We start from the raw sequence: 19,698 nt of genomic DNA on the forward strand, positions 1-19,698 counted from the left end.
TCTCCAACTCAATGAAACAGAGTCGGCGCCAACGACAGTGAGGATGCGCCTCTTCCTCACGCACGTCCTGATTTGCCCATCGGACACGACTTTGACAACTATCAGTTTACTTTCGCACACATGTGATGTCCCTGTTGACCAGCTCTGCTGATGTGCGTCCGGAGGTAACGTCAACCTGTGCACTCTAAACCAAAGGCTCCACTGAGTCCACTCCATCTTCTCCAAATTATTGATTTATTTATTGTCCGAATCCCTGCACTAAGATCCGACCATGATGAATAGGCCTCGGTTCCCTCCGCCCTCACCGGATCTCATCATGACCTCCTCCTTCCCATCGCAAGTCCTGGCATCCGGAGTCCTGGTGAGGATGAACGAGAGCCATTCCTCAACGAGCCCAACCGCACGCAGCCAGGGTTTGTCGCAAAAATAATCGAGCATGTAACGGACAGATGGCTGCAGACACGGCAATTCATCACGTCGGATGAAGGGATCGGAGTCTTGAAATGTGGTCTGGCATACCTCCTCGGCTCCCTGGCCACGTTCATCCCCGTGGTTGCGGCATTACTAGGTCCTCAAGAAGGAAAACATATCGTCGCCACCATCACGGTGTACTTCCACCCCGCGCGGTCAAAAGGGAGCATGTATAAAGCCCTGATATGCGCCGCCCTCGCATTCATCTACGCGGCATTCGTCTCGCTCACAAGCATGTACGTGACCATATACTTCCATCAGCGGCGCATGATTGAACTGGGCCATGCGCTGGTTTTGATCATTTTTGTCGGCCTGGGATTCGGGTTCATTGCGTGGACAAAGCAGAAGATGAGCGATCCACTGGTCAATGTCGCCTGCTCGCTGGCGTCGCTTGCACTGATCGTGGTTCTCACGAAAGAAGGCGCCATTCAGCGGGGCAGTGTCTCGCTCGCAAAGGTATCACAGGTCTTGAAGATGCTCCTCATGGGCATTGGTGCCACGATGACCGTATCGTTTCTGGTCTTCCCGGTCTCGGCACAGAAGAAACTGCGCTCGAACCTGGCCGTGGCCACCAGGTCAATGGCGATCATACAATCGACCATCACGGAGGGGTTCCTGCGAAGGACGCAACACGATTTGCAGGGATTCGATTATACCGGAGCGTCCACGCGTCTGAAGAAGGCCCACGGGGAGTTACACAAGCTGCTATATGAGACGAAGCTGGAGCAGTACGTTGCAGGCTGGGAGAGAGCATACTGTCATGAGGAAAAACTGGTTCACTGGGCCCATGGCATCGTACATACTACGGGCGCTCTACACAGCTCGGCACTTTTAGCTTTAGAGACGCTCAAGCGACCTAAGTTCGCCGACCATCCTCTTGATGGTCCCAATGCGAATGCCTCCACGGCAACTTCGAACGACCGGCAAAGCACGACATCTTCCGGCGATGACCCCATACTTCAACCGGTAGACATAGGAATGTTGGAAATGACTGCGTTGGATAACGGCCAGCCCGTCGCGGCACAGCTAGGCAGAGTTAGCGATGGATTAGCCCCGGAGAGCTTACTGGTCACGGAGCTCTTTGATTCCTTTGTTGACCGACTAGGTCCCTCTATGGTACTTGGCCCTGGTCTACCGATATCTGTACCTACAACATTCTTTCCTTACTAACCTATAACAGCGGTCATTTACTCTCACGTTAATTAATATATCCGCGGAAATCCCTCTGGGGCTATCCCTTGACAACAGAGTCGCTATGAGCCACGGCTCCGCGGCCATCCTCACCCAAGCCATTGAAGAATATCGCGAGGCCCAGAGAGAAGCATTTGGCCTGCTTTACCGAGAGAAATTGGATAATTCAACTGGGACATTCGAACAGGAAGCATACTTCAAAGAGGTGGCCGCCATCTGTGCGCATTTCAGCCACTCGTTACTGAAGTTCGGTGAACAATTGGGAGAGTTGCTGACGATTCTCGCGGACTTCGAAGTTACAACCGCTGGGTACCATAGAAAGAAATCATGGAGTTGGATCAAGTTCTGGCGACGAGATCCACCGAGAAGTCGGTATATGAATCATCCGAATGATGGTGAGTACCACAAATGGGACGTCAGTTGACTACGGATATTGACAATACGTGCCAGGACTAGATCCCAGACCTTCCCTGACTGAAGTGGCTCCGGGCTATCACACGGAGCTGCTCGGAACGTCCAGCTTTGAAAGACCTTCCCGATTACAACCATTTAGAGATAGAATCTGCCGTCATATTCGGGGAGCATCGAGCTTCTTCCGAAAAGACGAAACAATATTTGCTTTCAAGGTTGGTGTTGGCGCAGCACTCTTTGCTTTGCCTTCTTTTCTCTCTTTCACGCGGCCCATATATCTTTACTGGAAAGGGGAATGGGGCCTGGTCTCGTACATGTTAGTTTGTTCGATGACTATCGGTGCGTCAAACACCACTGGGTATGCCAGATTTCTGGGGACGTGTATTGGAGCACTTTGTTCGATCCTCGTCTGGTCGATCGCGGGCAGCAATGCCTTTGGGCTGGCAGTTCTTGGGTTCGTCATGGCCATATGTACCTTCTACATCAGTCTGCTCAAGGGCCAGGGCCCGTTGGGTCGATTTATCATGCTTACTTATAATCTATCCGTGCTCTATTCGTTTTCGCTATCCCAAAGTAGCGCCGACGAAGATCCCGATGAGAGAAGCGGTAGCAACCCGGATATAACCCAAATTACCCTGCACCGAGTGGCAGCGGTGCTCTCGGGATGCATTTGGGGCATTATTGTGACGCGTGGCGTTTGGCCTATCAGTGCTCGGAAGAAGCTCAGGACTACATTGAAGCTGGTTTGGCTCCGATTAGGTCGCATTTGGGAAACAGACCCCTTGGCTCGGCGAATTACGAATCCGGGCGTTGCTGCTTTGTATATGACGCCGGAGGACCGGCTCAAAATGCAGAGCCTGCTCTCAGAGCTCGAGACTCTTCGGGTTGCAGCCCGCTACGAAATCGAATTGAACGCCCCCTTTCCCGACACCGCATATGGCAAGATCATTCAACACACTCAATCCATCGTGGATGATCTCCATGCCCTAGATCTGCAGCTGCTTGGTATGCCTCCTTCAGAGCCGCAATTGTCTCTGCTGCGATACACGTCTCGGGAGCGACAAAATCTGTCCGGGCAGATTAGCCACCTCTTAGGAGGTAAGTTCTCCCCCAGGCCCAGTCCACGTCATAGTGGACGAGTTATGATTGACACCGAACCTTAGCCATCGCTTCGTCGATCACGCACGCATGTCCGCCGAACCAGGTCGACCTTTCCAAAGCGAAGCATTCACGCGACCGCCTTCTGGCCACTATTTTCCTCTATCGCAGTGGGGACGAAACCTCTTCGTCGGCACTTGACGAAACATACAGCCTATTGTATGCCTATAGTAAGTTCTCCCACCGATCATCCTGCCATTCGTTGCGTTCCTGACGTGGGCTCTAGTTCTCGTCATCGATCAGATCATCGGCAAGATGGCGGAGATCCTGGCCGATGTCGGTCGCTTATCGACTGGTAGAGGTAGAGGGGAACGGGTCGTGAATTACGAGTAACCTTTAGGGGTTGCCTTGGCAATATACACACCTCGTTACAGCTTCCAATTATTATTATTTTTTCTCTTTCTTTGGACTTTACCAAAGTGGAGGAATGTTATTATTTTCCATCCACCACTTTATGGAGTCATACCTCGCTGGCAAGGTGACTGGACTCCACTAGGAATGGTTAAAGCTTCTTAATAAGATGATGGGTAGAACATCTATGTATATCAGGATTGATATGGACCTCCAGACTGATCGGTCATATTCTCATATCTTGTACGTAACATCAAATTGGCCCGTGTGGTTTCTCGGTACCAAGAGGGTCCACCGTTCAGCTCTCAACAATTGTCGATCTTTCTTACTCCGCACACCCCACCAACAAGTTCCATATCGAATCAAAACAAGAAGCATCAGATCCCTCCTTACCCTTTGAAAGGGCGCCAGCTGAACGTATAGCGCAAAGTCATTATCTTTCATAGGCAGACTTCATGCGTATTTGGTGATAGAGTGTATTATCTCTATATCCCCTCTCGAACCCGGACACTTTTCGACCCATCACTTGCAAACGAGAAGTCAAAATGCGCAATAAGCTAAGGTAATACCGATTATTAGCCCAAAAGTCCTCCTAATGGACAGCCACCTGCAGTCAATGGGATAGATAACATACCTCAAACGTAAGCTTATAAATTTCCATCACCGAAAGATGTTTACCGGTGCACAATCGATTCCCGTACCCCCAGTGAAACTCATAACGATCCCACTGCTTCAACGTCTCCGGCGAAGCCTCTAGCCACCTTTCCGGGCGATAAACCGCCGCATCGTGCCCGTAGAGCGCGGTACTTTTCATCGTGATCCATGGACTCGACGCTACCGCTGTCCCTTCGGGGATATATGTCCCTTTGTATGTGAGTCCGCTGTCTGGGGCTTTGCGCGGGAAGAGCGGAATGGTTGGGGTGAGACGAAACGATTCTCTGATACAGGCATTGGTGTAGGGAAGGGCATGCGCCTGTTCAAAGGAGATCGGGTGGGTTGTTTGGGTTGACCGGACTTGATCAACCTCCCGTTGGAGTTTAACGAGGACGTGGGCGTTTTGGATGAGGTTGTTGAAGAGTCGGTTTGTGGCTGAAGCTATTGTTGCAGAGCCTGCCATCCTATTCTCGTGTTATTAAAGTTGATGGTCTTATATCAGGAATATTCGCGTACATTGTTTGCATGGCTTCGCCTTTTACGTCGTGTGCAGTGAGTGGGGTGCCATTCGCATAGTTGGAAGATATGAGACTGATCGTTGTGTTAGTCATGGCTACTGGATTTGATGCCAAGGTATGAGGGATCATGTACCGTTGGAAGATTGTCTGGGACTTTGCGGGTTTTGAATCTGTCCCGTTATAGTGACGGTCGTATTCCTTCTCCAGTACCTTGACTCTCAATTAGCAAAAGGTTCATGCTCTTGGAAGACTCACGAAAGACAGTTATTCATTACAGTCTGCAGAATCTGTATTCCATTTCGGTACTCAGCTTGGAGCTGAAAGAGCTTGCGGCCGAGGTAAGTCTTCCGGTAGAACCAGGAGAGCTTTGGGACACGAGCGAGATAGTCTATGGTATCGAAGGCCTGCGACGTTCCAGCAACCAACCCTTGGATGTCTCGTCTTTTCTCAAGAAACCCAATTGGCTCTCCAAATAAAATACTGCCAACAACATCGTACGTGAACCATCTAATACGTGGCTGGATCAGTCGCATACCATGGTAGGTGAGAGAATCGAGCATAGGGCATCACTGACGTACCCTATCCATTCATCCAAGGTGATAGATGGATGACTGTCACTCAACCCATCAAGTAATACTAGTAGGGATCTGTCTACCTGCGACTCGTACGCCTTGATGGATGCCATAGAGAACTGTGGAAGGCGAATGAGTTTCAACCTTGGAGAGCCTACATACCTGTTGGTCTTACTCACCACCGAAGCTAGTCCGTGCTTAATATTCAGCAGATCCTGATAGTCCTGGACGCCAAATAGTCCGGGGCTGTTAGCGTAGAAGGAGGTCTTCTCCGCGCGACGGTGGAAGATGTGAGGGAGGAAATAAGGGTCGTTGATCATCACAGAGTTTGGTCCATAGCGAACCACAGGCCCTGTGACATTCAAGTTACTATTCCATTCCTCTAGTCGCGCACTCCATTTGGTGTTTTATCTAGATGTTTTGAAGCTTGTACCATATTCATCGTGTAGACGGAGATAATACTCTTGGGACCCGCCCTTCATAAAGCGCCAGCCTTGGTGCCAGTTGCTTACAGAGGCCAGGAATGGACCGGGAATCGAAGCCAGTGGATGCAACCATCGCCGGTAGATCCCAAGCACGACAATTGCTATAATAGGGAAGGTGAACGCTAGCGTCCAGAATGGCAAGCAAAACATAATAACGATTGAAGCTATATCCAAAACTAGAAGGAGATTTCCGTGGTGACGGTAGTGTCTAGTCTTACATATTGCTTTCTGCACGCTGATTTATATGGCGAGGTCTTTCAATTCACGGCGAACCGCAAGGCGCAGTGGAAATGCCTTGACCGCCAGATACATACCATTAGGGTGGAGATTCTATGGAGTTGCGAATGAAAGATGGCACATCGTGGCGACAATTTCAATGCTAGCGCTAGCGGGGGTCCGCAGATTAAGATTCAAACCCTCAGCTCAGCTGAAGTCGACTTTTGAGCTGTTCTAATTTAGGCTACTGGGTGATCGATCGTCCCGCTTCTTCACATTTACAATTGTCAATCCTAGATTAATTCAAAATAGGAGTATTTATAATATCGTATAACACATAATACGGATACTCCCTGTAATACTATGTATTACAATTCATTTTTTATAGGATTGTTTTTTGTTTATCCTTTACCCCGTACTTTTTTTTTTTTAGATCTGTACTATTTTCTTTACATAATCCCAGTAATATACAAGATAGACAGATTATATTCTATGGTAGCTTGTTTAGTTCCTCTTTTGCCTCCAATCGGCGTTCATCCTTTTCCGTACAGCGCTTTCCTCTAACTCGGCTTGGATGAACAAAAGTATATTAGTATGAACAAAAAAGAATAGAAGTAAAATTTACTGAGTTATACTGCTGCTGTTACTCCTCGCTTTATGTTATTTGCACTGAGTCAAAGGGGATTGTGGTAGTCTTCCGGTCAGATTTCTTACTTCGTGTATGAAGTCATTAAACAGCCGAGTAGAAAGGAAACCGAAAGTTGCAATTTATGACTAGTACACCATTCAGCCTATGTGCTTGGTATAGGGAATTATATCCAGATGTTTATTTTCATCATGTAGCTTCTTTTCTTGGCTGAGACCAGGTAACAATTCCAAGTCAACACCTACGTCGAGAGTTTTATATGGGTGAAGGAAACCCTTCAAACAAAATGTTCATGAAGATATCAGATGCTTTCATTTCTCATCTGCTAGAGGTAAGTAGTACAGCGCTAATATGGATAGTAACAGAACTTGAGCGGAACCTGGAATTAAAACAATTCATCATAGTTTTGCCGGTACTTTCTGCATGGCTTCCACGACCTCACGAGCCCCCCGTTCTCCTGAGCAGAGAGCTCCCTCCATGTATCCCTTCCATTCTGTACTATATTCCGTTCCCACGAAATGAATATTGCCGACCGGCTTGCCGTACACAGACGCGTATTTGGTGAGATGCCCAATTGCATGGACAGGAGCTAAAGCACCTCTGCTGAATTCCTCGTGCTTCCAAACCTGATCAAAGACCTCGATTGGCCGGAAAGCTTCCGAGTCGGCATCGGCTTTGAAGATCTTCGCGATTTGCTTCAGGACCACTGCGCGACGCTCATGGGGGTACAGCTTGCCCCAATCACGCCCAGGCTGGCCATTAACAAAGCACGTCAAGGAGAAGTGGTTTCTTTCGTCCACGCTGGTGTCTCTGGCCAATATCACAGGACCTGTGTAGCTCGCGAAATAACCGTTGAATCCTTCACCACGCCACCATGGCTTATCATAACAGACGATAGCCTTGTTATAGTCACCGAGGACAGTCCCATCGGTGACCTCTTGAACCGGCATGGGCAAAGCAGGGGTGATGTTCAGTTCCCGGTACATGGTACTGGGAATTGACAAGATACACTTCTTGGCATCAAACGTTTTCCCATCGCGGGTGACGACGCTAATATATGAGCCGTGCTCGTTGATCGAAGCAACTGGTGACCCCAGGTAAATATTCTGCGCTCCCACCAAGCGAGCAATTTCCTCAGCAATTGACTGGGCCCCTATAAGTTTCATTAGTCATATCACGGCATTTAACTAGCCAGGTAAAGCCGTACCATCTTTGAATCTCATGTATTGACCGCCGGTAGAATCATCCGCCCTGATGGCCAGAAGGCCCTTATTGCGGCGGCAGTAGTCAATAAACCAGGCGGCCGATTCTTCTGTTGACTCCAAACCATGCATGACCCGTGCCCAGAGATTTACCATGTTGGCAACCTTGGGCAGGGCACCGAGATTGCGGACATACTGATCCAAGCTGACACTGTCATCCTGTGCACTTGGCAAGCCAGGTTTTAAAGATTCAGCTTGGATGTGATCGCGAATATACTCCAAGTTCTTCTTCTCCGCCTCAGACCACTGTATCTATCAGTTAGGGCAGGTCTATTCCTGTTGGCGCAAATGAGGGGAATAGATTGTTACTCACGTCTGGCGTAACGCCAAAAGGAAATTCAAGTCGACTGTCTTGATTTTCTTGCATGACAGCCGTTCCTTCTAACCGCTGCGTCACGACCTCCAGGCCAAATCTCTCTACATACTTCCAGACACGCGGCTGGAGGCTGTTGTTGATCCATGCTCCGCCAAGCTCAGCGTAGCCACGGCCAGAAGCAAGTGGCACGCTCCATATCTTGCCACCAACGCGATCCCGGGCTTCAACAACGGCAGTCGAGAGGCCAGCTTGTTGAGCCGAATAGGCTGCCTGAAGGCCGCTAAAGCCAGCTCCAATCACAATAACGTCCAACATGAGGGCGAAGAATACGTTTCAAGGATTATAGTACAGAAGATGAAGGATTCTCAAAATGACAACCAGCGGAGGGGGTGTTGAGAGATATTTAATTCATACCAACCTACTTCTCCGTTCAATTGTCTGTCGGCTCTTGCAATTCAACTCCTGCGTATTCATCATGTGGATCGCAGCCCTCGGGTTCTCATCCGAGGCGCTGACGATCGGCTGACCCGAAGGCCGACATGTTGGTTTAAATTACCCGATCCAGTTAGAAAAATGAGAGCACCGTCGACAGCCGAAGTCCTCACATCTCGTCCAGTTTCCTAGAAATATGTTTTGTAAATAGTACATCTAGCTTGCAGTCTCATACTTTGAACTTCAGGGAACACTCTTTTACCTCATTGAGGCGCGCGGCCTGGAGCATCCTTGGGTATTATCTGGACCCTGTCTTGGCAATGTTCAGATCTCGAGGTTCAAATGTAGTCGCATATAAACCACCGCCAAACCGTACACAGTGATGCAAACATGATACCAATGTTCAGTGCAGGGGGGTGGTATATGCCAGGGCTATCAGGCTTTTATAGTGCCATGGGCGTGTCTTCTGTTGCCAATGCACTAACATATGCTTATCTTAAGGATCTACTACCACGTGCTGACTGCATGGCCGCTGCACCGGCTTGGCTGCCCTTATTGCTGGTCTACTTATGTCCTATGGCGTATTTTCAATACTTCTGTCATGGGCCCGTCACATTGCCAGAAGACAGACTTAAGCATGGTCTTGGTCAGTGATTAGTGAAATTAGGGATACATTGCTTTAGAACTTTACGTGATAGAATAGCGCCCTAGCATCCATGTATTTGTTCGTATTCTTCTATAGTATGATACACAAACCTATGTGGTTCCGCCAGCTGTGCAGCTACCCAAGAACGATTTAATGCCTGATGTGCGATAGGACTGGGACAAACACCAGTGAAGGCCGCTGGAATGAGGGCTCCGATCGGCTTAGATGGATATTAAATAAATAATTGAAGAGGCTGCTTTAGCATGCAGGGACTAAAGTCGTCATCGGCGGCCACTATATGCTATACCTATCTTGGAGATGGTACATGGCAGTTTGGCGGCTACTCCAGCGAGTGATTAGGAATATTGGAATCGAGGACTGGGATGAGAAGGCGAAATTCCTGAAAATGGTGCTCCAAGATTTCAATTTCTTCGAGTACATTATGCTATGGCCTATTGTGTCAATGTCAACTCACAATCAACGCGCTGGTATGCAGGCCTCTTTGAGTGGGTGCAAGGACGAGAACTAAGTAGGCCTCTGTAAGTAGTCCAGGGTTTAGGGGAGCTTGAACCTGCAGGAAAAGGACAATCATGGCAGATTACATCTTCTATCCCTTGGGCTATCATCCTTTCGATGCAACCTCGCACAGGGATATGAGTCGACTCAGCTCGGCTACAGCCACTCGAGATACCTATGTAAATGTATGATGTATTTGAATAGTTAAAGTGTTTTCCTATGATTTTATTTTTATTTTTATTTTTATTTTATTTATATACATATATATATATTTTTTTTTTAAAAAAAAAAGGTAACAATTATAGTTCATACGATATATCGCTGATAGTCAATCTAGAAAGAAACTGGGGCAGGGTTCACAGAGAGTGAGATGATGGTGATAGCAGTGTCGCCTGAGTCTATGGATACAAGTTTTAATGTGAATACGTTTGATTCTCTAGCATGACTCGTCTATCCTTTCTAGCGTAAATTACAATAACAGGGTTGTTCAAGATATTTCCACCTTTGACCCCCACCTGGCCCCTAGCGAATATCTAATCATCCACCTCAATAAGCTCCTCGAGCATAGAATCCAAGAAATTCTTCTGCTCCAACAGAAACCTCCTGATCTTAGGTATATCAAAGGGGCGGTTTGCGGCCTGCCGGCGTCGCTCTTCCTTCAAAATAATTCTAAGACGCTCCTCTAGGAGCTCCAGTCGGTAGTCCGTATATTGACTGTACAAGCTGTTCAGCTCACTGATTCCCCGTACACCAGTGAGTACAGTCTCATCTTTAATCATAGGTGATTTGGGTCGGAAAGATGTGACCATGCTAATCCGCTCACGGCCACCGAGGGCTTTCAACGCTTGATGCTCGATGTATCGCCCTTGTAACACCACAGCGGTTCCCTATTATAACAGTCAGCACTCGATCCAGGCCTTTCTGGGATACATGTGAAGGATATACCATTGCTGGACCGCGAACCTTCATGATGTGTCCGTCGGGTCTCCGGAGGGCAGTCTCTCCACCAACCATGCCAGTGCAGTCCGATAGCATTGTCACGCACACAAAGGGAAAGCTGTCGTAATGCCAGGCAACGGCAGATGTTCTGTCCTCGACATCCACTGTCTTACCCAACGTGGCCGTGGTACCATCACCAAAAGAGATGTTGACGTTCCCGATCTCAAAATCAATCGACGGAATAAGGTCCACACCAGCAACTTCAGAAATCTTGGATATAACGTCTGGATGATTCCACGCATCATAAATAAATGGAGCGAGCCTGTGAGAATGGTCAGTGATTAGCAATTGTGAAACCAAATAGTAAGCCGGTTGCACGTACGCAGGACCCATGCCTCGAACCATGTTTTTAATGAAGGTTGATGTGTATTGGCAATCTTTGAGGGCCTCTTCACTAAAGATTTCCGCTCTCATCTGCCTGATAGCCTCTTCGGTAAAGAGCGAGAAGGGCTCCGATGCAGCATTCGGTGAGATTCCATGACCCGCAAGTCCGATCTCCTTCATTGTGTAAATCTTTTTGGGGGGTTCGTAGTTCAGGTGGACATTTGGGTCAAAGGCTTCCTTTGTCACCATTCGTGCTTCATCAATCATAGATTGAGGAATCCGGTTGGTCGGGCGTGTTGCCTTTTTGGTTGCTGGTCCCACCACCCTTGGTGGTGTTGTAGGGTCATCAAGTGCTGCTGGGGCCATTGTGTGATAGAGTAGAACACACGTAATGCTGCTGGGCTCGGAATTCGCTGACTTTGATGTTTGGTCGAGCTTGAAACTCTGGAGAATTGTCATGTTCTATGCGATAGAAGTGAGGTATATATAACCATTGAGGCCAGCAGGATCTACCCCGCAAATGTCATCGCCATCATTGTTGAGGTTTTGGCTACCTTCGGCATTCCCGATGAGGCTATTAGAATGTATGAGTGGTTTTTCTGTATAGGACGCCGTCGGCCAAAATTGCCGAGTATACTGGAGGAACTTTGCCCGGTGCGGTTCGCGTGCCAGCCGACGCCTCGTCGGTAATGACCCCGATGGCTACCCCGTCGAGACCTCTTCCAACACATCACTATACGGGGCGTTCAGCCAAAGATACCATGTTGTGATAGCCCGTGCAATAGAAACGGACTCGCTCACATCAGTTACAACTATCAATACCATTTGCGGTAGGGAAGGGATATATCGGTTGTGCCGCGTCTTCCCATGATTGCATAACGCTGCGGTGCGCTCACCTCAATAACCATGACACATATTTATCCATTTAGGCTCCATTTTACATCATTCGGGCATTAGAACCTGGGGTTTATCGCTTAGTAAAAGACGTCTAATGGCGTCTTGGCCCACCGTGAACGGTATGTGCTGCAGAGAAGAACTACGTTTCCGATCGAACATTGACTCTGGGTATCATCCAACAGCTCCAAGGCTCTGTAGCTATGAGAGGAGCTTGGCAGTTCTGTAGAAGGACTCATCGCAGTGGCTGGATTACCGATATTGTATCTTATACGGAGTCTATGAAGTTCTAGGCCGTCCTCATTCGATACCGGCTGTCTCATGATATAGGGTAAATGTACAGTTAAAAAAACGGTGTGTAATAAGAATGGGCTCTCATCTACGCAGTCTCCTTCCATTGGCTCCAGACCCCTATCAAACTACTCATGGTACCGGCCATGCCAACAACGCCGTCGTCGAGCGCAGGACAACCCAAAGTTTTTCCCGGGACGGTCAAGTCGCACAGGTCCGAGATGAGCTGAATCCAGACAGCCGATCGCTTCCTAGAAGCCAACCAATTAGCATTCTGAACCGCATGCGAATGATACAGAAATCCAACGTACTTGGCACGTGTCTTATCATCCAAATCTCGTTCGCCGTCTTCGCGTTTCGTTCTCTTCCCTGGCTGCGAGTGCAACAAGCTGTAGATACACGTCATGATGTTGCAAATCAAACCGGCAGCCCAGAATTTATCCGCTAAAACATCTAGGCGCTCCGCCGACGGCAACTTGTGGATACCGATAGCCTTGATTGCAGTGATGTTGTCGAAGAACAGGTATCCCCCAAAGCCGAGTTGACCCCCAATAGCCAAGTATTTTAGCACCGGTTGTTCATTAGAGTTCGTCTTGCTCATGACACGGGCAAGGGACTGGAGATTTCCTAAGAAGTTGCCGAGACGTAGGATCTTGCGCGTGGTACCAAGTTGCTTCCGGACGGCACTGTAAGGGTCGATCACCGACTGTCGGTAATTTCTGCGGTATAGGTACCAAATGTAGAACTGTGAGAAGTACTGCGCCGTACGTAGAAGCTTGTCACGGCCCACTGGGGTTTGGTACAGGTTATTCGGGTTGTTTCGAACAGTACAGTCCATAACACTCTGGCACGGAGGGAATCGAAGAAGGAGATGTGGCTGACATACCGGTCGTTGCGACAAAGCGTAGATAGTGCGCCAGTGCAGGGGGGCAGTCCCGCGTATTTGCGACCATGATTTCAATCGTCGATCACGGGCTGTTCGCAATAACTGCGGATCGGACAGTCGAGGTTTGTCGCGCAAGTGTCCGCCACACGCAATGGCGAAGAAGTCACAGGTATTGTAGAAATGTTGTCGACGTGTGACTGACGAGGACGGAGCGTTGTTGTCTGGAGTTGGGATAGCGAAAATAATCCGCCGCACATCTCATGCCAAATCGGGTAGATATTCGCTGGCGATTCCGAGCTCTGGACATAGCAGATCCCTCGGCGGTTATCGCGTCAGACATCATCATCGACAGTCTATAGAAGACACTGACCTAGTATCTCGGGTCAACCGTGACGGACTTGACTTAATTCCAAGTTCAGCCAGTTTGCCCAAGTCGGTGTATCGTAGAAGCTATCGATTTAGGTGGTCGGCGAGTCCGATTATCAGACCGGGAGGCCTTCCGAAAGGGGACCCCACTTTGTCGTCCACTTCAGCATCGCCAGCTCAACTTGTTTTCTTCAACAGAATGATGCTCGAGGATGGTCTAGAATGATCTCTATTATATAGTAACCCTATCGCTGCCCTTAGTACATTTATTAGTAGTCATCGAAACTCTTTCAACACCAAAGTTGGGTCCACGTTATTCCTAGATGTCCTCGGTCTTAGAGCTCTACGACAGGGAGATATATATAGTTTCTAACGTTAATAGCATGTCCATGTTTACCTATTGCATTAATACAGAGTACTACCAGGCTATATGTAATAGTTTCCTTTAATGAACAGATAAGAATAACATGGTGTTTCGCATGTGAGGTTCTGAAGAGATTGTTGTTGGTTGTTGGTTGTCCTCCGTAAGGGGGTCGAGAGAGAAGCAGAGATGCGCGCACGTGAGGCAGCTTTGCCCTGGAAGGGAAACTGTTAACGCACGAATAGTGGAACTCCCAATTCAGTGTTTTGTTTGGTGGCGACGACGGGAATTGACCACTCACGTGGGGTGACTGAAAAGGGAAAAGTGTTCCCGTCGTGCGGGGTGTGATTTCTATGATGATAAAAACTACCAAAAATGTTTGTGTCCAGGGTGAGTGAACGGTTTGTTGTTCCGGCGACCACCAGAGCTCCTGGCCTGCCAGTTCATCCACCCCCTTTATCTAGACAGCAGGGATGCAAGCAGAGAGCCATAAGCCGAGACGAACTGCAATTGCGTAAGGTAGTCCCATATCCTGGTACGGGAAAATGTGCCGTGTTACTAAGGAATGTGGTTAGGTGTATCGCTTGCCGCCAGAGCAAGGTAAAATGCTCTGGCGATGAACCCTGCGCCAACTGTATCCGACGATCCATCACTTGCCAGTTTTCAGAGGCAAATAGTAAAGTGCTGGTGTCTGAGAGGTTGGTCGTTTGCCAAGCCCCCCGTTGGGTGGGCAAGAGGTAACGGGACGATGGATTACTAGGTATCTTCGTGATTTACAGAAGCAGGCCTACAACTGGCAACGTGCTTCGGGAGTCAAACGCTCGTGGGACTCGGCCTTTAAGCTTGGGGATGAGGTCGACGACGAGAGTACCGCCCATGATGACCAGGTCGCAGCAGAGATGGTCGACCCCCAGTCCCGGGGATCATCAGCATCGCAGGGGAGCGAGTATACATGCAACATCTGGACGAGCCCTTTCACATTACCCTCCACGGTCATTAAGGACCCGCACATGGAACAGCGAAACTGGAGTTCGTCCGCCATCCATGATGATGATGTTGGTTGCCCACGCTGACACAGGGAACAGTTTGGCTGGCCCCGACCTCGGCATGGTCACTCACAGCGCGACTGATGGTCATGATGACTGAGAAGCTCGACCTGAATTCGACACATAATATCCCGAAGTTTTATTTGGATGGTGATATCTATCCGTTCGTTTGGGACCGCGCCACGGCCAGCGAACCGTATGACACAAGTGGTTTGCCTTCGGCTGATTATGCCTTATACCTTTTCAATATTGTCAAGTTTCACCTGGGGCAAATGTACCGATTCTTTGATGAAGATATCTTTGTTTCCCAGATGCATGAATTTTACGCGAGCGATGCAGCGGAGAAGGCCAGCAAACCTCGTTATTGGTTTGTACAATTCCTCTTGGTCCTTGCACTTGGCAATGCATTTGTGTCACGGCCTCGAAACCAATCCAGCGCACCCGGCGGAAAGTTCTTCGCGCGGGCTATGTCCGTAATGCCCAATCATACCTCCACAGGGAAGGATAGTCTGTTGGCCATCGAGACCTTGGCCCTGGCCGGGCTATATCTGTATGCAATAGACCACAGAGAGGCGGCTCACGTACACGTAAGCATGGGTGATCAACTCGATGTTTCCTTGCTAACCTACGCGCGGGGCCTCATAGGTCGGTCATGCGGTACGCATAGCACACATGGAGGGCTTACACACCCAGCTTCCTGAACAGGAACTGGGCACTGCAACGGTAACCCGATGCCGAAACCTCTGGTGGACCCTGTACATCATGGACAGGTACGTGTCATCTTCGCTGGGACTCCCGATGACGACCAAGGACAGCGACATCAGTACCTTGATCAACACCCCGAGCATGGGCTTTCATGACATCACCTTTAGCCTTCAAGTGAGGCTTTCGCAAATGCTGTCCTTTATATTAAGTAGTAAGTTTCCACTTGACCGGGTTGGATTCCATTTCATCTCTTACGTGTTTGCCTATAGGCATCTATAGGACAGAGAAGACCCAGCTCGGGAGGTTTCTAGAGATTACGAGAAATATTCTGCACGCCATGGCTAAGCATGCCGAAGAGATCGAAAAAATGATGCAGATCAGCTTCCAGGGTTCCATGGATAATGTGCCTCAGGAGATGCGTCATATAATTTTACTATACCATCAGGTACTTGAACGGGTGTCACATCTGAAGTGTTTGAGACCTGTCTAACTGTGCTAATCAATGTCATCCTAGTGCGTGATCGTTGCCACCAGACCTTTGCTTCTGTCGGTCCTGAAGGAACGGCTAGAGAAGTTAGGCCGTGCAGAGGAAGACTGGCAAAAGTTTCTAGCTCTTCCCAAATCCCTGATATTCATTGGTATTAAGTCTGCCGAGAAGACGCTTCAAATATTGTCGGACGAGAATGGCCACCTGGGTACGTTAAATGATGTGGACCCATTAATGGGGTAGAGACCATCAGCTGACAAAGCGCCAGAAACATTCCTCCCATTTGATCTCGAATTTACATATGCAGCTGCTCTCCATCTGACTATGGCGAACACGCTCTACCCACCAGGGACCAACGACGATACGTATAGTAGGTCTGCGCACTCAATCCTCGATGAGATGATTATGTGTGGGAATAAGGTGGCCGAGGTACGAAAGGATGAGCTGCGGTGTATCGAAGGGTTATTCCAGGAGTTCGCCAAGCGCGTACAGCAGGAAGGTCTACAAGTCCTCACTTTATCTGGTCGAGGGCTTGCAGAGCCTGGGCCAGATGAGACCCCTAGTCAAGAATGCCGGGGACAAACGCCCCCGACAGAGCCTCCAACCTTCACAGAGTCATCAGCCCAGTCACCCTCCGTAAATCAGTCTGTCACGGCCAGCGTCGATCCCCTCGACAATGTGATCGGCATCTCTTCCTACGAATTTCTTCACATTGTGGATCAGATCGGCGGCTCGGAAATGCCCTACGTCTTGAATGCAGGCCAGGACTGGATGGACGGCGGTGCTATGGCATACCCGTTTGGGTGAATTTTACAAGGGAGTTCCAGCCGTTCAAGAGTTAGAAGAATCGAAGAAAGTGCTGAGCCTGATCACAGTGTCTCCCTTGTTTCACAAGGAAGCCCACCCTTTGCTCTGGCGGCCCGCAATTGCAACCGGTGTGCGCTTGTATTTGTACTGTTACTTCGATTAGTATACGACCTTAATCCTACACCAAGATGAATGACGTTTGTCCGTGGTATCTTAAAGAGAAACTACGTTGGGCCTTCCGGCGCTGTGTAGTTTATCCTGTCAACAAGCGTGCGCACTTCAGCAACCAATATTTCATCGCTTGAGGGTTCTTCGGCGGCAGGATGGATCCCACCTGCCCGATGCTTTGATTGAAACACCAGTCCGTTGCAATCTCCTATTGTTAATAGTTCACAGACTCTAGACACTAAACAAGTTTACCTAGTCAACCTAAGGAGTATAGACAAACTTGTGCCTGGCCCGTGTCTATTGGTATCGTTCGCAGGTCTTTCACTTTGCCCACCGTAACTCGATTTGCATCTTGCTAGCCTACAGTCCTAGGATTCCATATTTTTACACATCAACTTGGATAGCATGTAGGTTATGTGTCACATCTTTGTAGCTATCGAAATTGTCTAATTATTCGCTCCTCTATAGGGCTTTGCATTTCTATCTATTGCTTATCAACTCTAATAATTCATAGCACATTAATGTTCTCGCATGCAGTGTGGCTGACCCGCTAGACAGCACCTGCGCCCTTATGCTCCGAGCTCATCGCTGCTTCCATGATGAACGGACTTCGTGCACGGATTTGCTTTCCCCAGAAGAACATCAAAGTTGGCGCAAGGGAGAGTACCAAGGAGATAAACGCCAATGTAGTGCTGGCCCATTGGAATCCAAGGTTGGTGTACATACTCATGGTCGCCAGAGGAAGCAAAGCCGAGAACAGGTTCTCCCCGGTGGCGACAGCGCCCATCGCACTCCCGGCATACTTGCTATAGGAATCCACAACATAGTCCGAGACCCCTGCCACGACGATCACACTGCCGGCTCCCACCATTGCAAGACCAATCGCCGGGGCGATCCATGGGATATGCGCGAAGGAGGTCCAGGCATAGGTAAACATGCCACCCGCAATTCCAACCACACCTCCAACCACTGCCAGATACAATCTAGCCTCCGGAATAGGCACACCCGGGGACTCGGTGTTGCGCGAGGCAGAGCCAAAATAGAGCTTCGCGGAGAATAGGTTGATAAGCCAGCCTAAAACTTCCCCGATCACAATGGCCGCTTGGACATATCCAGCCTGGGTGTGACTCCAGTCATATAAGTCCACAAAGACCTGCTCTGCAGACTGTGTGAAAAGGAACAGTGTGCCGACAGTGAATGCGGACCATAGCGTGGAAACCAGGACCACGGATTCTGTACATACCAGAACCAAGGGTCTGGTCGAGCTTTGAACGAAGCGACTGAATGCGGAACCTGTCTGTGCCTCCATCTCCAGCTGAGTGAACGCTGGCTTTCCCTGTTTCCGCAATGCCTGGGCACGACGAGCGAGTATGACGGCACCACGAGACTCCTTGAACAGGAAGTAATACACTGGAAGAAGTGCTCCAAACCAGATCAGCTGGAGATACCCCACCCATCTCCATGTCAATCCTTCGTAGATCGCGCCACCAATAACGGGACCTGTGCTGCTGCCCGCTAGGTAGGAGAAGATGTACAGGCTCACGGGGATGGAGCGTGACTTTTCCGTTTCCCAGATATTACCAATGACTGAGGCAGATGTATTCGCCAGAACCGCGACACTGCTGCCGGCAAAGAATCGTGTCACAATGAGAGTGGCGAAGTTTTGTGCCACGGCCTGAGGGACGAGAAAGCAAATAAAAACTAAATATGCTGACAAGAAGATCGGACGGACGCCGTGATCCTCCATCAAGGGAAGAATAAACAATGAGGAACAACATCCCCCAAGTGCCCACGATGTCACAGGCCAGTAAGAGTGGGGAAACGATTCCTCTGAAACGTGGAATTCTTCACTAATTGCAGCGTGTGCGGTTGTGATAATCGTGCCATTCATCATGGTAATGTATGTGGTGAATACAGCGAGAAGGGTCAATGTCCATTTTTGAGCCAGGGACCAGTTGTACGGATTGGCCGAGTCATGGTCTCCATCCCACGTCACCGTGATAGGGTTATCGTCGGAGATCTGTTCATCTACTCCACCGTCGTTAGCCTTTGCCTATCTTTCGTAAAAGGCAACGCTTACCAGAGTCGCTGCCATCTCTGGTTCTAGAACGTCCCAAGGCGTCCTGGAAGATGGATATGGGCGACATCGACTACGGGGTCCTGATTATTCAGATTGATTTGGCGCAGGTCCTTCGGGAAGGTCGAGTTTGACCTGAAACAATTCAAATTGCAGCTGGGGTGAAAAGATAAGATGGCAGTTTCTGTGTAGTAGCACCTATGTTTCTCACTGCAATCTCCACTCCTCTTTATATGGAGAGTTGCAAGTGATAATTGTAGCGGAGCCGTTCGAGAACCAAGACAGGAACCCTTACTAAAAGTCGATCATCACTCGTCTCGACTATTAGGCGACTCCCCCTTCTCCAGGTATTGACCATTTTTGGACAGGTGGATCGCTTCTCGGAAGGTATCGGGTCCCCAGATCGCCATCAACACCTGTGCTAGGGTGTAGAAACCGTGTT

The 19,698-nt window shown here is 49.1% G+C and overlaps 7 protein-coding genes across 7 annotated transcripts; 2 read left to right on the forward strand and 5 right to left on the reverse strand.

Moving 5' to 3' along the window:
* Positions 1 to 21: 21 nt before the first annotated feature.
* On the forward strand, positions 22 to 3,759 carry BDV27DRAFT_125045 (Fusaric acid resistance protein-like-domain-containing protein). Its single transcript, XM_032066239.1, has 6 exons — positions 22 to 164; positions 283 to 1,587; positions 1,652 to 2,057; positions 2,113 to 3,171; positions 3,237 to 3,401; positions 3,458 to 3,759. The coding sequence occupies exons 1-6, from the start codon at positions 126 to 128 to the stop codon at positions 3,562 to 3,564; spliced, it is 3,081 nt and encodes a 1,026-aa protein (XP_031929678.1). The 5' UTR covers positions 22 to 125; the 3' UTR covers positions 3,565 to 3,759.
* A 308-nt stretch (positions 3,760 to 4,067) lies between these two features.
* BDV27DRAFT_155738 (cytochrome P450) lies at positions 4,068 to 5,961 on the reverse strand (the record flags this gene model as incomplete). The annotated part of the gene is made up of 8 exons (XM_032072196.1): positions 4,068 to 4,139; positions 4,217 to 4,700; positions 4,753 to 4,827; positions 4,888 to 4,964; positions 5,030 to 5,261; positions 5,333 to 5,445; positions 5,506 to 5,678; positions 5,760 to 5,961. 8 exons carry the CDS (start codon positions 5,959 to 5,961, stop codon positions 4,068 to 4,070), a joined length of 1,428 nt encoding a protein of 475 aa, XP_031929679.1.
* A 1,110-nt stretch (positions 5,962 to 7,071) lies between these two features.
* Positions 7,072 to 8,648, reverse strand: BDV27DRAFT_170623 (flavin monoamine oxidase family protein; the record flags this gene model as incomplete). The annotated part of the gene is made up of 3 exons (XM_032075356.1): positions 8,249 to 8,648; positions 7,881 to 8,181; positions 7,072 to 7,826 (listed from the first exon to the last, which is right to left on the reverse strand). Exons 1-3 carry the CDS (start codon positions 8,564 to 8,566, stop codon positions 7,072 to 7,074), a joined length of 1,374 nt encoding a protein of 457 aa, XP_031929680.1. The 5' UTR covers positions 8,567 to 8,648.
* A 1,730-nt stretch (positions 8,649 to 10,378) lies between these two features.
* On the reverse strand, positions 10,379 to 11,534 carry BDV27DRAFT_155740 (uncharacterized protein; the record flags this gene model as incomplete). Its single annotated transcript, XM_032072197.1, has 3 exons — positions 10,379 to 10,732; positions 10,791 to 11,106; positions 11,167 to 11,534. The coding sequence occupies 3 exons, from the start codon at positions 11,532 to 11,534 to the stop codon at positions 10,379 to 10,381; spliced, it is 1,038 nt and encodes a 345-aa protein (XP_031929681.1).
* An 810-nt stretch (positions 11,535 to 12,344) lies between these two features.
* On the reverse strand, positions 12,345 to 13,627 carry BDV27DRAFT_125049 (PEX11 family protein). The gene is made up of 3 exons (XM_032066240.1): positions 13,240 to 13,627; positions 12,665 to 13,142; positions 12,345 to 12,604 (listed from the first exon to the last, which is right to left on the reverse strand). The coding sequence occupies exons 1-3, from the start codon at positions 13,304 to 13,306 to the stop codon at positions 12,442 to 12,444; spliced, it is 708 nt and encodes a 235-aa protein (XP_031929682.1). The 5' UTR covers positions 13,307 to 13,627; the 3' UTR covers positions 12,345 to 12,441.
* Positions 13,628 to 15,104: 1,477 nt separating this feature from the next.
* On the forward strand, positions 15,105 to 17,011 carry BDV27DRAFT_143470 (fungal specific transcription factor domain-containing protein; the record flags this gene model as incomplete). The annotated part of the gene is made up of 5 exons (XM_032070097.1): positions 15,105 to 15,599; positions 15,658 to 15,928; positions 15,987 to 16,162; positions 16,232 to 16,412; positions 16,473 to 17,011. 5 exons carry the CDS (start codon positions 15,105 to 15,107, stop codon positions 17,009 to 17,011), a joined length of 1,662 nt encoding a protein of 553 aa, XP_031929683.1.
* A 718-nt stretch (positions 17,012 to 17,729) lies between these two features.
* On the reverse strand, positions 17,730 to 19,274 carry BDV27DRAFT_170627 (putative MFS multidrug transporter; the record flags this gene model as incomplete). The annotated part of the gene is made up of 2 exons (XM_032075357.1): positions 17,730 to 19,199; positions 19,260 to 19,274. The coding sequence occupies 2 exons, from the start codon at positions 19,272 to 19,274 to the stop codon at positions 17,730 to 17,732; spliced, it is 1,485 nt and encodes a 494-aa protein (XP_031929684.1).
* Positions 19,275 to 19,698: the final 424 nt, after the last annotated feature.

The sequence above is a fragment of the Aspergillus caelatus genome, assembly GCF_009193585.1.
Source record: "Aspergillus caelatus strain CBS 763.97 unplaced genomic scaffold BDV27scaffold_48, whole genome shotgun sequence".
In the NCBI taxonomy this organism is placed as follows: domain Eukaryota; kingdom Fungi; phylum Ascomycota; class Eurotiomycetes; order Eurotiales; family Aspergillaceae; genus Aspergillus; species Aspergillus caelatus.

Bases quoted from the DNA above. Each gene is read 5' to 3' on its own strand.
- BDV27DRAFT_125045 (XM_032066239.1), top strand. From the start codon at position 126: ATGTCCCTGTTGACCAGCTCTGCTGATGTGCGTCCGGAG. The intron at 165-282 runs GTAACGTCAACC...CATGATGAATAG, and splicing joins CTGCTGATGTGCGTCCGGAG to GCCTCGGTTCCCTCCGCCCT. The intron at 3,402-3,457 runs GTAAGTTCTCCC...CGTGGGCTCTAG, and splicing joins CAGCCTATTGTATGCCTATA to TTCTCGTCATCGATCAGATC.
- BDV27DRAFT_125049 (XM_032066240.1), bottom strand. From the start codon at position 13,306: ATGGTCGCAAATACGCGGGACTGCCCCCCTGCACTGGCGCACTATCTA. The intron at 13,143-13,239 runs GTATGTCAGCCA...ACCAAACCCCAG, and splicing joins ACGCTTTGTCGCAACGACCG to TGGGCCGTGACAAGCTTCTA. The intron at 12,605-12,664 runs GTACGTTGGATT...GTTGGCTTCTAG, and splicing joins GATGATAAGACACGTGCCAA to GAAGCGATCGGCTGTCTGGA.